The sequence below is a fragment of the Oxyura jamaicensis genome, chromosome 2 (genome assembly GCF_011077185.1).
Source record: "Oxyura jamaicensis isolate SHBP4307 breed ruddy duck chromosome 2, BPBGC_Ojam_1.0, whole genome shotgun sequence".
Lineage (NCBI taxonomy): Eukaryota > Metazoa > Chordata > Aves > Anseriformes > Anatidae > Oxyura > Oxyura jamaicensis.
Window position 1 is genome coordinate 84512330 of NC_048894.1, and position 15856 is coordinate 84528185.

Genomic DNA, 15856 nt, shown 5'->3' on the forward strand with positions numbered 1-15856 from the left:
TGAGCTCCAGATGAGCTTTGGCCTTCCTAATTTTGTCCCTGCACAGCTTCCATCCTATTTGGTAACAGGGTGCAGGGATGAGTGCAGACAGCTAGGAGAACTAGTTTGCTTCTCACTTTGAAGTGTTCTTGAGACTGGTGTTATTAGAGAAATATTCGTCTAGGTTTAGTGATTTGTGTATGCAAAACTGGGTGCAGGGGCAGATGATCAGGAAACCATTTCATGGAGTCGATTAGATTAATAACCACATAGAAAGTTAAATACTGTTGGTTGTGCCTCAGGTACTTATCTCCCCTATGACCACCAAGTACCTGATGGACAATCATGTCAAGTATTATAGCATTTGTCAAAAATGATGAATATAATCTTTTTATTTTTTAAAAAATCATAATAGTCATTTAAATCCACACAAAAGTATTGGTGGCTACATTGCATTGCTGTTAACAGTCATCTTTCCATCTGTGTACATAATAAAGTCAACAGTCTATTCACAGAGAAATTTATATTTTCATGTGTCACTTGAAACGTAATTATGTTGGTTCAGTGCAGTAACCTTTTTACTGCAGCTAAGCAGTATATTGTATACCGTTTATGTACAATATTAAAAAGAAATCAACAAATTTAAACTCTGTATTTATGGGTGATGCATGGAAAATGACAATAAATTCTTTAATTCCCAAATACTATTTTCCTCCCAAACCAAAGTGGAAAATGCCAATGTGAAAGCAAAACCCCTCACATTGTATTTTCCTTTTTTTTTTTTTTTTTTTTTTTTTTTTTTGTCAGGGTTTTGAAGCAGCTCTGTTAATATTCACATTCATATTCCATGAGTCCCTCTCTTAATCCAATGTAAAGTCAACACATTGTTTTGGAAAGTATGCATTTTCAGACTCTGAAATGAGGAATGTTAGGTGAATCAGTAGCAACCCTGTCCCTTCTGCTTTGTTTGCCACTCCCCCTCCAATTTCTCACATCACAGGAGATGAAGTCATGGCCAGTACACTCACCTTAGTGAAACTCTCTTGCTTTCTTGGGAGCTCTCAGCTCACTTTCACTCCTCAGGGTCCTCATACTCTCCCTCCCAACTTCTCTTTCCGTTTCTAATTCACCTCACTCCTTTCCCCAGCTATTACGCTGGCATGTCCACCCTCACATTGTCTCCTCCTCCCCCTGCTTACCTTAAATCTGATCTTCCACAAAACAATGCATATAGAGTGATTCTGGCAGAGTGGCTCCTTGTCATTGCTGCTGCTGTGTTTCCAGAGTTAATCTTAATGAACATTACCTTGCAGAGCTTTATGGCTTTCTGGCATTTTTTTTTTTTTTCTGCCTGTTGTTTGGATAGTGAATTAATGGTCTTGACCAGACAGAGTATGCTACCAGCCTTTAGCTATCTGTGAGAGTGCTGTTCTGTCAGGTCTGTTACTTTCTAATGTTGAAAATAGTATTGATTTAGCAGGTGAAGAAAGGTGAAAAAAAAATGTGATCCACTTTAGCAGAAGTAGCCTGTGGTATTTTAGATATGTGGAAGTCATAGCACTTTGTTTCACATAATGTGCTATGGTATCTTTCAGCAGAAACCTCCAGCTGGAGAAGAGATTAATTTTAAAGCCAGACCACTAATATAGTCTTTGCTTCTCTCCTCTTTTTCCACCAGGCCTGCTTTAGCATTTATCCCCCTTCTCCCAGAATCACACTAAAGGACTTCCTTCGCTGCTCTGAGTCTGGGTACAGATTCAAACTTTAAGCCTGTTTTAACAGTAAAAAAAAAAGGGGGGGGGACGACGACAATTTACTTTCCATGCATTCTTGCGACTGAAGTCTGTCTTACTAATCAGACTTTTTCCATTATCAGATACTTTTAATATTCATGAAAGAAGATCAGAATGGCCATATAGGTTCACAGCGAAAGTCCGTCTTTTCCAGTTCCTGTCTCCAGCAGTGCTATAATGTCCAGGGAAGAAGAGAAACAGGACAAGTGTATATCATTCTGCTCCTGCCTCCCTGTAGTTTTCCAACCTTCAGCAACTTTCATTTCAGGAGAGTTTTTAAACCTGATGCGGTCAGTCTGTTTAATGCTCTGAAATGGTTCTCTCCAAGTAGTTTCCTGGTTTTCTTGCATCTTCTTTACATCTTGGATCATCTTTTGGTAGGGAGGTAGAGAGCCTACTGTCTTATTCTTCATGTAAAAGCCATTGCATACCAGTGGCTGTCATCAATGCTCTTTTCTGAACTTTCTTATTCTACTAGAGGCATTCTGAAATGGGAAAACCAGAGCTGCATGCAGCGTTTAGGGTGTGGACAATTCATGGATTTGTAAAGACCCATAATGATAATTTCCTGTTCTACTCACTCTTGCTTTCTTGGTTGTAACTAGCATTTTGTTTGCCTTTTTGATTCGTTTGGAACACTTAGCTGATATTTTCATGGAACAATCTGTTGTAATCCCCTGGTGAATGGTAATGGTCAGCTCACAGCCATCATTTTATTTGTGAAGCTAGGATTGCTTTCCACTCTACACTGATCTACATTCTGTTTTGTTTTTTATTTTATTGCCAAGTTTTGGAAGGCCCTTCTGCAGCTCTTCACAGTATGCCCTTATCCATACTACCTTAAATAACTCAATATCATCAAACTTCAAAAATACATTTTCTAGCCTTTTGCTCAAAAGCCTAGGTCACTGCAGAAGTGGTACACTATGTTCTGTCCATTCCCTCATCTCCCATGGCTACTTTTTTTTTTTTTTTTTTTTTTTTTCCCTTAGGAAGTAACAAGGGATTTAAAGTAATTTCTGAAATCCAGGTAGGCTTTGTCTGCACTCTCACCCATATCCACATGATCATTGACCCTTCCAGAGAGATTCACAATGCAGAGAGGTTTGTAAGGCAGGACTTCCCTTCACCGAAGCCCTGGTCATTGAAATAAAAAATGGGAAAACTTGGTTGTCAACACATTTTTATTCAGTATTTATTCAGAATGCTTCCAAAGACAGAACAGAGGAAGGACATTGGGTGGAATTACATTTTATTAGTTTACAGTTGGGACCCATGAAATTGGAAGTCATCTTTTTTGAAGATTTGTAAATTCCCTCTTTTCACATTAGTGCTAGATGTGACTTCTAGAAGTAATGAGCCAGTTTGAACACAAGATAATGAAACTCTCATTAATTTTACTATTCAGAAATTCAGCATTTTCTCAAAATGGCTTAACTTCACAAAGGATTTTTTCATATACACTTCATCTTTTTAATTAAAGGGATATTGTGAAGCCAGAATTAAAAATATGTTACTGCTTTTGCTTGATAAACTAAAGAACCTGAAGATGTCACAGAACTTTTTTGTTAATTCCACTACACCATAGTCAAAATCTTTTTTTACTTTTGATTTGGAGTGAATGTAGAAGAATACATTTTTAAAAATCCTTACTGTGTTGATTCAAATTACTAGCTGTCTGTTATTTTTTTTCTCCATGTCATAAGCAGTTTATTTGTTTTTCTAGAAATATCGGTGGCACGATCCAGCAGCATAGAAGAAAAACGATGTGGCGGTAAGCTTTTGAGTTCTATCTGTGTATTAAATGGTGAATTAATGATTCCCCTTTTTTTTCCCATTTGTTTCACATTTTGCACTCACTTAGATTTATTCCACCTTATAAATGCCACATTCTCATTATTTACACTTGGTCCAGAAATAGAGATGTGGTTACTACAGGATTCCTCATTAAATATCCAGATGCCATTGCTGACCTTTGAGACAAGAGCATTTATTATTGGATTTTTTTTCTCCTTTTCCCTTGTAACAGTTACTCTTCATGTCCCCAGAAGAAATTCCCATTATAAGTTAGTTATCAGAAGGTCAAAATTTTTAAAGTTGCTGCACCTTTTGCAGGATAATAATTTCACAGACCTCTTTGGCCTCCAAATGAATAGCAGAGAGCCAGCCTGCTAACCTATTTAATAGCTCAGACTATCTGGACTCATTTTCAGCTTTGCTGCCAGAGACAAAACTAAAAAGTAAGCGAAAAGTTCAATTGCAAAGAATCTTGATGCTAGCAAAACAAATCTTGAAAGAGAAAACTAAATTGTTTGGAAAAAAAAATAATGAAGAAGAAGAAACGGGAAAAATGACCTTTTTGTGTTTGTGCTGAGTTATCACGCTTAGTCTGTGTTGTCATGGTAGTAGCTGTGACCAGTTCCAGTATTCTTCTATGCACAGATAAGCTGTGTTTTTAGCCTAGTAAGGGACAATGAAAACACAGAGGTTATGCAAGGGCACTAGTGTGCATAGTTGCATGTTATGGGAGTTAGGGTAATGCAATTGGATATTTTCCTTATTAGCAGTGGAACTCTAAAAACATTTTGCCAAGTTCTGCGACAGTGGGAAACTCTTATACAAGTGTAGAAGGATATTTCAGTGGTAATTTACATATTGGGGCGGTCAACCTAGGTCAATATATTAGGTTGTGTTCCTTTTTTCCCAGTTGGTGTGTAAAGGGGGCTTGTGAAAAACTGAACCCATGTGCTATCCCATTCTTCTGTTTTACAGTGAAAAAGGTCTAACATTTTTCAGACTAGTGACAGTCTCTCAGATTAAAATTAGCTTCATGTGCGCAACCACAAACAAATGTTCAATAATGTTAAGATGAAATCTCTTTCTTAACGATATTTCTTTCTTAATCAAAAGCAAAGCTCCAGTTGGAAACAGCAGTGAAAAGAACTGTACTTTGTTTATTTCCAGCTAATCCTACTTTCGCCACGTCTGACCCAATTATCTCTATATCAGGATAATTGGGAGGCAATTATGTTTTAAATTCCCTTCTACAGTTTCATGCAGCAATGAACCTTCTCTGTTTTAATTTCTTTGTAGGTAGGGAGGGTTCCCACAGTCTGATCCCATAGTATCTTCAACAAGCAGAGAGGACTATGTTCTGGCAGCACTCTCTGGCTGCTGTGGTTTGAAGTACGCTGAGCTTTAGGGAGTCTCTCTCTCCTCTTCACATTTTCTCCCGAAACACTACTGTTTCTTCCTCACTTCCCCATTACATGGAGAAAAAATTCTGAAGACTGGTGAAGGGAACAAACTGTCCATTTATCAAAGATGCAGAAACAGTGAGACTCAGCTGCAGTCAAAGCAGGGGATGAGAAAGAAGTATGCCAAAGTGTCCAGGACAGTCATCAAATAAGGGGGATGCTGAAAACATTTTACGGGAAGCAGGTCTGTGATCTAAAGACATTAAGATTTTGTTCTGCCACAAGTCACTACATGTAAGACAAAGAACTAGAAGCAGAGGAGGTGATAATGTAGTTCACTGGAAATAAGCCATGTACATTATATACATAATTTATATATCAAAAGGTTTTGCTGTAGAGTTTGCAGAAATAAATTTAGCTGAACTTTTCAAATACTTAGAAAAAGCACTTCATTCATCTGTTGTTTGGGTTCTGATCTTGGCTAAGGATCTTTCAGAAATCTCAGTCTTAATACTTGCAAAGATGTGTGGGTATCTACGGCTCTCATAATGATCCCTTCAGGGAAGTACAATGCATTTGCTGCTGTAGGGGTAAACCACTGCAAATGAGATGTTTCTGGGAAACGCATGAGATTTCCCTTGTCATTATTTGAATTAAACACTTTTCTTTGTTATTCCCCAAACGTAAGCTGTTACTGCTACTTCCTTAAAAATAAGATTGTCTTCTCTCCACTGTGCAGAGTTCAACATGTTTCACATGATCGCGGTGGGATTGAGTAGCTCAATTCTTGGTTGCCTTCTTACCCTGCTTGTTTACACTTACTGCCAACGATATCAACAACAGTCCCATGATGCTACTGTCATCCATCCGGTGTCACCAGCTCCTCTAAATACCAGCATAACAAACCATATCAACAAACTGGACAAATATGATTCTGTAGAAGCCATCAAGGTGAGAAGCGGGTTGGGAGCTCTCTAATGCACAACATATGTGGTCCTATACAATTTTGCTATATCAGAAGAATTCTACTTGATAGTTTTCTGCAGTGGCACTTGGATTCAAATTATTCTCATCATTAATCACAAAGATAGATTTCACCTGAGGTATTGTAATTGCAGATCCTTTCCTTTGTCAATCCCTATTACATATCAAGTTAATATCAAGTTAGATTCTATGTGTAGGTACAATTTAAACAGCAGCAGCCTTTCCTGAAAGAAACCAGACCACTACTCAGGTGTTTTGTTTTGTTTTTTTTTGTTTGTTTGTTTTGTTTTGTTTTGTTCCGAATTGTGTTCTCTAGTGTCTTGTTGAAGAAGTAAATAGGGCTATTAACAGTCATCACAATATATACTGAAGATAATCCTTTGGCTCCAATGATACGGTGTCAAGGGTACTATTCATCTTCCTGCACTGTCTTTATACGGGAGATGTATACAGGTGAATATATTCTGGGTAAGACTCTCAGTAAGTGTTCATACTCCAAATACTCAGTAAATGATCCAGTACAGATTTACGTTAGATGAGAATCTGGCGTGGTATCTATATCATATGACCATTGTTCGCCCAAGCCTATTTTTCTAAAAGACTTTTTAGAATAGCTCTGTTTTTTAGATCCACTGAATTAAGGAAGGATGAACATTCTGAAAGTGCTTAACTCAATATCTTCAGATTACTCATTCAGCTGTAAAGCTTTTCTCAAATGAGGATTTTTCTTAAATCCTACATGGAGAATCCTACCTGGGGTTTTTAATTTCTTCATTTTTATTTATAATTAAAGACATTTTAAGAAATTTCATTAAAAATGCAAGAGAAGTCTAGGTATTGTAATCAGTGGTGAAATATATACCTAATTTAAAGCTTTTTCAAATCCTCCTAATTAATTCTCTGAATTGCTACAAAAACAGAAACTTTTTTGAAAAATCTTGAAAGTTTAGAAAATGAGATTTGCACTCATAAACCTTCAGACATTTTCCCTCTATATTGCATTTAAAAAGTAATTAATACAGTAAAGAGAAAATAATTCTTATTCAAGAAAAATATAATAAGAGAATTCTAAAAAGAATAACTGAACATGTGTGATGAGAAAGTATTTTTAACCATAAAGTGTGTAGCTTTACTGAGTAGAATTGCTTTCTGTAGGAGCATTGTTATGTAAACAGACACATGCAGATGCAAGTTTTTTAAACGTGCAGGCACTTTTAAATGCATTTTTGACTGACTGACAATTCATAAATATTTGCCACTAAAGTTGTTTCAGTGAAATAGCATGTATTGCCTTCTTTTATTTTATCCCTCCCATTTTCTTTTCTTTTTTTTTCTTTTTCTTTTCCCTCAGGCATTTAACAAAAACAACCTGATTCTGGAGGAGAGAAACAAATACTTCAATCCACATCTTACTGCAAAGACTTACTCTAATACCTATTTTACAGATTTCAATAATTATGATGAGTACTAACGGGCTTGTGTATTTTCTGGCCTCCTGTAACTTCCCAGTCCCCAAGGCCTGTGCTACATGACTGCTCATGTGATTGAGGCTTCAGAGATGAAGTTCAGAGACATTTCAAGCACGATCCAAGCCGTCAATGTCCCATTGCTGCCAAATGCCCAAAACACCTGTTTGTGACATGATGTTTTCTTTGCGGAGTGAAAGGTTGGCCTTTGGTGTCGGGTGCAGCTGAAGCCCCTCGGTGTCACTGAACTGCTCATGAGGAACACATCGCTTCGCTGTTTCATAAGCATTCAGTCAGATTTCTCTGATAAGGAACTAAGCAATCCCTGAGCTTTAAAAAAAAAAAAAGAAAAAAAAGAAAAAAAAAGGAAAAAAAAATCTGTTACCCCTTAAAACTGCTGCAGGAGTACAAATGCAATTTTATTTTTACTCATTGTCTTTTATTTCCATGAGGTTTGAAAAGGGAGCTGTGCTGTTAGCCACAGAGCCCGCTGTGCAGCCTCCTGAAACTTGCACCACCAAAAAGAGCTGGGAGGGTGTTGAGAAGAATGGCAAGAAGAAATACGGTGGTTTAGCGATGCTCTGCAGCAGCTCCGGGCTCTGCAGGGCTGATCTCACTGGCCTACAAAACACGCAGGCTGCAGTTCAGCTGTTCAGAGTGCAGAGGCTAAGGCCGCACCCAAGGATATGACCTTGTACCAAAACTGGAAAGCTGCAGGGTAGGTGATTTCCATGTGCGAGCCGAGCCCAGTCACAGAAAGTCTTGACCTTGTTTGCTTTAATTTTGGAGGAGGGAGGGTGAAAGGGCACATGCTGCAGGGAGGCTGAGGCAGGAGGGCAGGTCGAAAAGGCGCTCTGGAAGGCCACCCCGTGCATCATTAGCAGGCCAGCCTTACTGCGACCTGCACGGCTGCACGGGTGGTGGCATCCTGCAAGCTTCCTCACCCTGGTGCATGGCTGTGGGATCCCCCTGGTCTGACCACTGCAGCACTTGTGGTCAGGACAGGTACGGGATGATGCAACAGCACCGCGATGTATGTGCTGTCTCAGGCTCTTGGGCCACGTAGGCATAATCTGTAGAGCTGCTTTTCCCTTTCTGGCTTTTACTTTATAGGCACGTGTTTAACAAAACAAAGCATCATCAGAAAATGCAGATGTATTTACAAAACATTGTCTCATCATACTGTCGTGTCCAACCAGCCCCTAAAGAAAACTTATTATGGTGTTTTAAGTGAATATCTTGTTGGACTTCATTGATGTAAATATTTAAAATCCTGTTTGAGTTTTAAATTATCAGTTTTAGTTCCTTTTGTAGTGGCAGGTGAGGAAACACAAAGGATTTTTATACCATTTTTCTTTGTTCTGTCTGTCTTCACCCATGTTTATGATGATGTTATTTTTTGAGCTGGAATTCCAGAAGTACAACTAAAAAGGAAAGGGCAGGGTTTTGGGCCAGATTTTCCAGAGCACATAGTAGCAAGGAAACATTTCATATTTTCAGAAGCTTGTGAAAAGAAATTGAAAATGAATAATAACAACTAAGGAGTGAAACTTTTTTTTTTTTTTTTTTTTTTTTTAGCATACTAGATGCAAAGATCATCACAGCAGAATACCAGGAAGATATGCAAGGAAAGGCAGAGTGGAAATATTTCCAATCCATGTTCAGAGCCCTTGATCATTAGGTTATGCTATGACAGGCAAACAGAGGAGAAAAAAAAAAAAGTACAGACAATGATAATTAAAAATTATGTCCAAACAAAGCTACACAAAAATTACTTAGGAACATTGATACTGTGAGACCGCATTTAAGTACCACCTTCCTTGGTGGTCCAGCTACTTACAAGGCAAGTGTAAACAGTAAACATCATATGTAATGATGGCAGTGAGCAACATTCTTGAATGGAGATAGATCCAAATATAGCACTATCCTTCCTATCTCTGTTCTGTAGTAAAATGAAAAAAATGCAAAGTGGTCTTTGAAAAGCTGTACTGTAAAATGGAACACACATTTACCATCTATGGAAATAATCAAGATCAGCTGCCTATTTTTTTTCCATCTGAATCATTCTCCCTGTTACTAAAACTCCATCAGAAGAGAGATCCTCCACCCTCTCACTAGTTTATCTTTAGAAGGGTTGATGACAACAGTTCTCTATATTTTGTGATTGTTTTACTGTACATTAGATTTGGTTTGCCAGGAAGCAATTACCTGATTGTCCTTGAGTAAATTTTCTCTGCAAGAAAATAGTGAATCGAACAGAGGGGAAAAAACGCTCCAAATCATAAGCATGTCCAGTATCTGAGTCACTCTGTTCATGCCAAAAGATAAATTTTCGCATTTAAATATTTTTAAAAAATAAGATCTAAATTGCTGCTACCACTAAGAAAAAGCAACACATGCATACACACACATACATGACATTGTCCCTCTCTGCCCCTATACTAAAAGCACATTAGTCTGGCTTATGGATTTTGTATTTAGACTATTAGTTATGAATCAAATATCTTAAGAATATGTAAAGTATGTATTTTTATTTTAACCTTTTTAAATGAAATTTATCTGAAATAAGCTTTTTTTTTTTAAAAAAAAAAACAACTTCAGTAGTTTGAGGCACGCTTATCTTTACAGTGATTTATTTTCCATTCCTTTCATGAATAGATATATATGTTAGATGTGTTATATATGCGGTGATAATACTCTAGGTTAAGTCTGCATGATCATAGGTAGAAGTGCATTTAGCAGATGCTCAGTCTGCTCACACTTCCATCACCCAACGGAACGTTTCAGATGTTCAGATCTCTGAGCAACTCCTATGTGATGTCATTTAAAGACCATGCCAAATTGTCAGAAAAGTGTTCCTTTAAAACTTTTTTTTTTTTTTTTTTTTTTTTTTTTTTTTTGTCATTTAGCTTCCTAAATTACATTATTCTAAATCTCAGGCAGAGGTGTATTCAAAATTCTACCTTAAGCAGTTTTACGCTATTTTTCGATATTCCTTCGGGGTAAACATGGAAATTTTAGATCACTTCTATGAAAAAAAAAAAATGATGGCAAGATCTCCTTGTCAATCTAGACTCTGAGACAACACATTTCAAAGCCATTATATTTTTGTGTCTTAGGTAGTTTTAGAAGACCCCAGGTGCACTGACAATATCAGTATTTTCACTTTCTGAGTTCTGCATAGCTGTCCAGGTAGTTTAATACAGCCTCTCCTAATTTGTGGAGCAAAGCAAAGTGAGGTTTCTATTAAGTTTCAATTTATTTATTTATTTATTTTCTAAAATTGGCCACACACATTCTGGTAAAGAACAGATTTCTACATACAAGCACTTACACTGTTTTGCCAAAAATGTAACAAAATCCTTTTGCATGGATAAAGTGATTTTTTCTGGATAAATAAATATTACCTCTGATGTCAGTAATTGATATTACTAAGCCAGTTTTACACCAATTGCATAACTTTGAAAAAAATGTTCCATTTCAAACAGAAACATTTGAGCAGATAGATTACAATCCTCTGAGTTTCCTTCCTGTAGAGCATTGCTACATAAAGTGAAGAGGAAGTAGGATTGCCAGTCTGATTCTGAACAGTATACACTGTCATTGGGTAATCCAAATTAAAACTTTGCTGGAGTACACATTTTAGGCTTATATTAGTGTCTGATGCAGAGAGCGCGTTCCTCAGTTGCTTAGAAAATGGATTCCTGTGCTTGCAGATTTATCCTGTACCTTGATTTGAGTCTGATGACCTTTATGGTCACTTAAATTGACTTCAGGTCGAAGCTTTTTCAGCCAACATCAGTTACCTGCTGTTGGAGCAGTGTGGTTTGGCTAAAACTAATCAAGAGATTTCTGACTAGGATTAGGGTTTTCTTAAGAGAGTGGGAGAGAGTTTAAATGGCTTTGATTTCCAGGCTATTAAGCAGTACTGATTAAAGTCTCAGATTGGTGTAGGACACTGTGCATTCAGTTAGCTCTATCAGAATCCCACAGTAACCTCTGGGAAAATACCATGTCAATATTCAAATCAAGAGCTACCAAAGCACTTACGTTAAATAAAGAAAGTTCTCGGAGCATCAGAACATATGGCTGTTCAAACCAGAAAACAAAGTAAGAGGTCCCAGATGCAACAAAAAGCGGTAACAAGAATAAATGCTTCAAGATTTTTTCCTCATAATTATTGAATAAATATATTCATTTCTTTAAATGTGGGACCAGTTTTATTGAAATCAGCATGACATATGCGTATTCCTAAAGTTAATCGCGTGCATAATAGCTTTGCTGTATGAGATCAATTCTGTAAACAGTTTGGTCCAAGTTTATCCTGCTTTGCTTGAGGCATCTGACCAAGTTTTGGTTGTAGCTGCCACCAGCATCCTCTGTGTCATGTCAGGGAGACCATCCTTAGACGTGCAGTGTGACAACCCAGAGTGGTCTTGTGTCTCCCCACCAACAAAGTGGTGAGACTAGAGAGATACACTTCTAATTTTCTCTGTCATTTAGATGCCTAAATTTAGATGGGCAAAAGCTAAGCTCTCAAGCACAAGTATGATTTTACTCATCACATAAGTGACCACATTGAGTTCAGTGGTATGGATGTAACAAGTTGCTTATTTTAATATGTTTACAGGATTGAGCCCAAAATATATTGCTTCTGCACAAATCCATGCACAGTACAAGGTGAACGGAGTAGTAATGAAACAGATTCATTTAAAATTGTTCACAAGCAAATCTGCATCTTGATATCAGGGAATAAATGTGTTCATTGTGTGGGGTATTTGAATTCATTCCTTTCTTTGCTAAATAAATGAATGATAAAACAAGATATTGCTTGATTTCATTTAAAAGCCATTCTTCCAAATAAAGAAGGGTTCTGGGATCTATGAATGTTTTCCCTTTCTTTCTCTCTTCTCTTTCTCCATAGAAATGGATCTGTGTGTAGCTGCAATGGCCTTTAGATAGACTGCTCTGTACAGTTGAATGAATGCTTGGCATTGTGTTGCCATGCGACAAGATTTTGTAACTGGGGTGGTTTGAAGAGGCTAACCTGGGAGGTTTGACAAAAATTTCAGCCCCAGCAGTAGCAAGGCAAGGCAGAAATGGAAACTGAAATGTAGAAGAACAAGACTGATGGCTTAGCAAATCCATCAGAAAACTTTCACAGAAATCTGGGGTACTTTTTGGAACTGTCACGGGCAGGGCTGTTGGGACTGTAGCCTCCCAAGTAGACAAGCCAAATCATTGCTCCAGCAAAAAGCAGCCCAGCTGGCACACCTGACCGATTGCAACAGGTACCTGCACGGAGCTGCAATTACTGCTCGGGAGAGGATTGAACCGGGATAGTTCTCAGCAACAAATCAGCCAGGAGTGAATGCAGTACTTTCCCAAGCAGGAAGCACAGTGGCACAGGTGGTTTTTTGGCAATATCTGTGCTGGCAGGAGACACAGGGCAGATCTGTGGGGCAAGACAGCTGGTGCTGATCTCATGGGTTTTGGACAGGCTCCAGTCTGGTCCCAGAGGCTGAATCCCCATTACCAGCTAGAGTGTATCCCTTCAGTTTCATTCGCTCATTCAAAAAAGTCCACTTCACATGTTCTGAGGTTGTTCCATGGGGCAAATGAGAGAGGGGCACATAAACCTTCTGTTTCCAGTTGGCTCTTTGAATCTAGGTTGGACGTTTTTTCGCCTAATGACTGTGGAAAGCTGATTACAGCTCTGCCTAGCTGAGCTTTTATCTTCATGAGCAGTTCATTTCAAGGACTGATTTTATACCAGTAGAGAAGTCTGCTAAAACCTTTGTTTTGCAAAACTGTCATGAAGGCTTGTGTAAAAACTGTTACATTGATAATGAATCTGGCTTGTTTAAATTGTTCTTAAACTGAATGTAATGTAGTCATTCCTCAACTGCAATGAATGTCTGAATAGAGATGGTAATTTCATAATATCATTTCAGAAAAAAAAAAAAAAAAAAAAAAAAAAAATCAATCAATGTAACTTCCAGGCTTCTCACAATCCGATCCTGATTTTTTTTTATCTTTTTATTATTTTTTTTCCCTCAAAGGATTTATTCACAAACTTCATCCAATAAAAGCTTCATATTTTAAAATATCATGGAAGGCTGATAACAGTAACACAGGGTATGTTCCAGGCTTCACCAAACATATTTGCTGATTGCTAAGCTCATGGTTTTGAATTAATTCTCCCTTTTCTAAGCTGCAGCAGTAGGCATCAACTGCAAGTGAAATAAGTATCAAATTTCAAATAAATGGGAAATTTAAGGTCGCAACTTCTAAATAAAGTTTTGAAGCCAGTACAGCTGTGAGAGAAATTGCTTTTATATCTGTGTGCTAAAAAGTGCTTTCTGTTGTCATGGCCCTATGAAATGCCCTACACAGCGAAAAAAATATTTTTAACAGTGATGTACCCAAGATTAAGTAATTGAAATAGAGTTCAGAGATTTTTAGAAATAGTAAACACTTTTGGTTTGGTATCAGGAGAATGCCATTGCTTATTGCAATAATGGGAGTAAATGATCCCTGCACAGAACTTTATATGGAGTGATTTTTCCCTTGCCATTAACTCCTTCAAAAACAGCTTCCAGAGCAAAACTTCTCAGAAAAGCTGCCGGAGATGCTCATATTTAAGAAGAAACATTGGTGCAGTGACTCCAGCACAGAAGCAAGCATGCAGGGATCTAAGCCAAATGCTACTGCAGAGTCATTCCACCCACATGGAGTTTAACTTGGACTTACACCTACTGAGACAGCTAACAGAACGTGTATCCTAGGCCATTGACTTATTTAGCACTCCAGGGAGGCAATTTAACATAATATTTTACTGATTATTTGGGACACAAAGATGAAGCTCAACTGGTAGGCAGTGACTTTTTGAGATTGTTTTACCATATTATGTCTACACCCTGTAGTTCTCTCCCTAGTGGCAAATAGCACTTTCAACAAATTGGATTCTAGGTGTTGGGGGAGTGCCACTTTCAAAGTCTCTATTGCTTGTATTGATATTATTTTACTGCCTTGATTAATATTCACATTTTTTTCTTGACTTTTTTTTTTTTTTCTAGCTTTAATTATATGGGTTTTCCTGCCTTTTCCAGGTCTTTAATGCCAGCATCACCTGAACTGCATCCTTTTGTGCTCATTTAACATTTTCCACAAATCAGACCACTTACCTTTAACATGCACAGTCAAATCTCAACCACACATCTGTGATCTACTAAACCGTATTTTTTGATCGCTTGTTTTTGCAACAGTGGGAAACAGTAATAAACCACAAGGGAATACCAAGTACTGCAGTGATAAATTTGGATTCTGTGCAGAAGAAAAGAAAATCAACTTCTTAGCCTTTTTATTATTATTATTATTATTCCCTTTGAAGCTTCCTGCCTGGTATTTAGTCAGGGGCATTAGTTTAGGAATATATTCCTTTCTTCAAGGAATAAACTTTCTTCAAGTAAAAGGTGTGTTTATGAGATTTTCCTGATCCCATAAAATACTAAGTGCCTTTGATATTAAAGTGGACAAAAACTTGTGGTCAATCTAGGCCACAGAGATGGATAGAAATATTTTCAAATCTCATAATTTGGTTCCAAATATGAAATTGAGTCTTTCGTTCCCTCAGTTTCTTAGGGCTATTCATAACTTCCCAATATCATTCCTTGTTTTGTTTTTTTATTGTTGTTTTACAGCCTTACCAATTAATTATCCACAGCCATAATAAATAAACTTTTGTCCATGATGTCCCCAGAAGCCTGAACTAGGGCTTCTCCTGAGGCATAGAATAGAGCAGAAGACACTATCTAGTAATAAATATATTTCTGTTAACATATAGATTGCTACAGAAAGGCACAGGTTGAAGAGGTCATTCTCTTCTTGCTCCCTTTGTTGTCAATTATGTAAAAAAATGAGAACAGAGGAAAGTTAGCTAACTTGGTTTGTTGGGAGTGGTTTTGATATAAATTCCTCCCATAGATTGCAGTAATTAATGTGGCATAATGAGAGCTGACATGCCAAGACCAAAAGCTTCTCTCCTGGCCATAACTGACAGCATCTATATTTGTGCTTCTGTTGTTCCTGGTTGTCTCTGTATAGGAACAGCGGGTGCTGACAGCCTTTGATATAAAGGATGTGTTATTATCTCTGAAAGAAAAAAAAAAAAAAAAGGCAGCTGAAGGGTTACTCAGCCAGTCAATGCAAATAATTGAGTTCAATTTGCCCTCAAGTTTGCAGGAAGCAAATAGTGATCATTAAGAGGGGTGTCACAGGGTTACTAACAGGCTTCTCTGCTATATCTGCTCCAAAACTGCTCTATGAAATTTCAATGAGAGCCAAAAGAGATGTTAACAAAAACATCTGCTTTAAAGAAAAGCACCATGCATGAAACTACCTCCTGAAGTGTCCCCACTTGCAGACATCTCTCAGG

At 37.6% G+C, this 15856-nt stretch overlaps 1 protein-coding gene across 5 annotated transcripts in view; it reads left to right on the plus strand.

Annotated features, from left to right (window-relative positions):
- SEMA5A (semaphorin 5A) overlaps positions 1-12298 on the plus strand; it is a 334501-nt gene extending 322203 nt beyond the window's left edge. For all 5 annotated transcript variants that reach the window (XM_035319102.1, XM_035319099.1, XM_035319100.1 and 2 more), the window contains exons 21-23: positions 3499-3546; positions 5709-5920; positions 7305-12298. In XM_035319102.1, the coding sequence (XP_035174993.1) occupies positions 3499-3546; positions 5709-5920; positions 7305-7424 (380 nt within the window). In that variant the 3' untranslated portion in view covers positions 7425-12298. The remainder of the gene's footprint in view (positions 1-3498; positions 3547-5708; positions 5921-7304) is intronic.
- The last annotated feature ends 3558 nt before the right edge of the window (positions 12299-15856 follow it).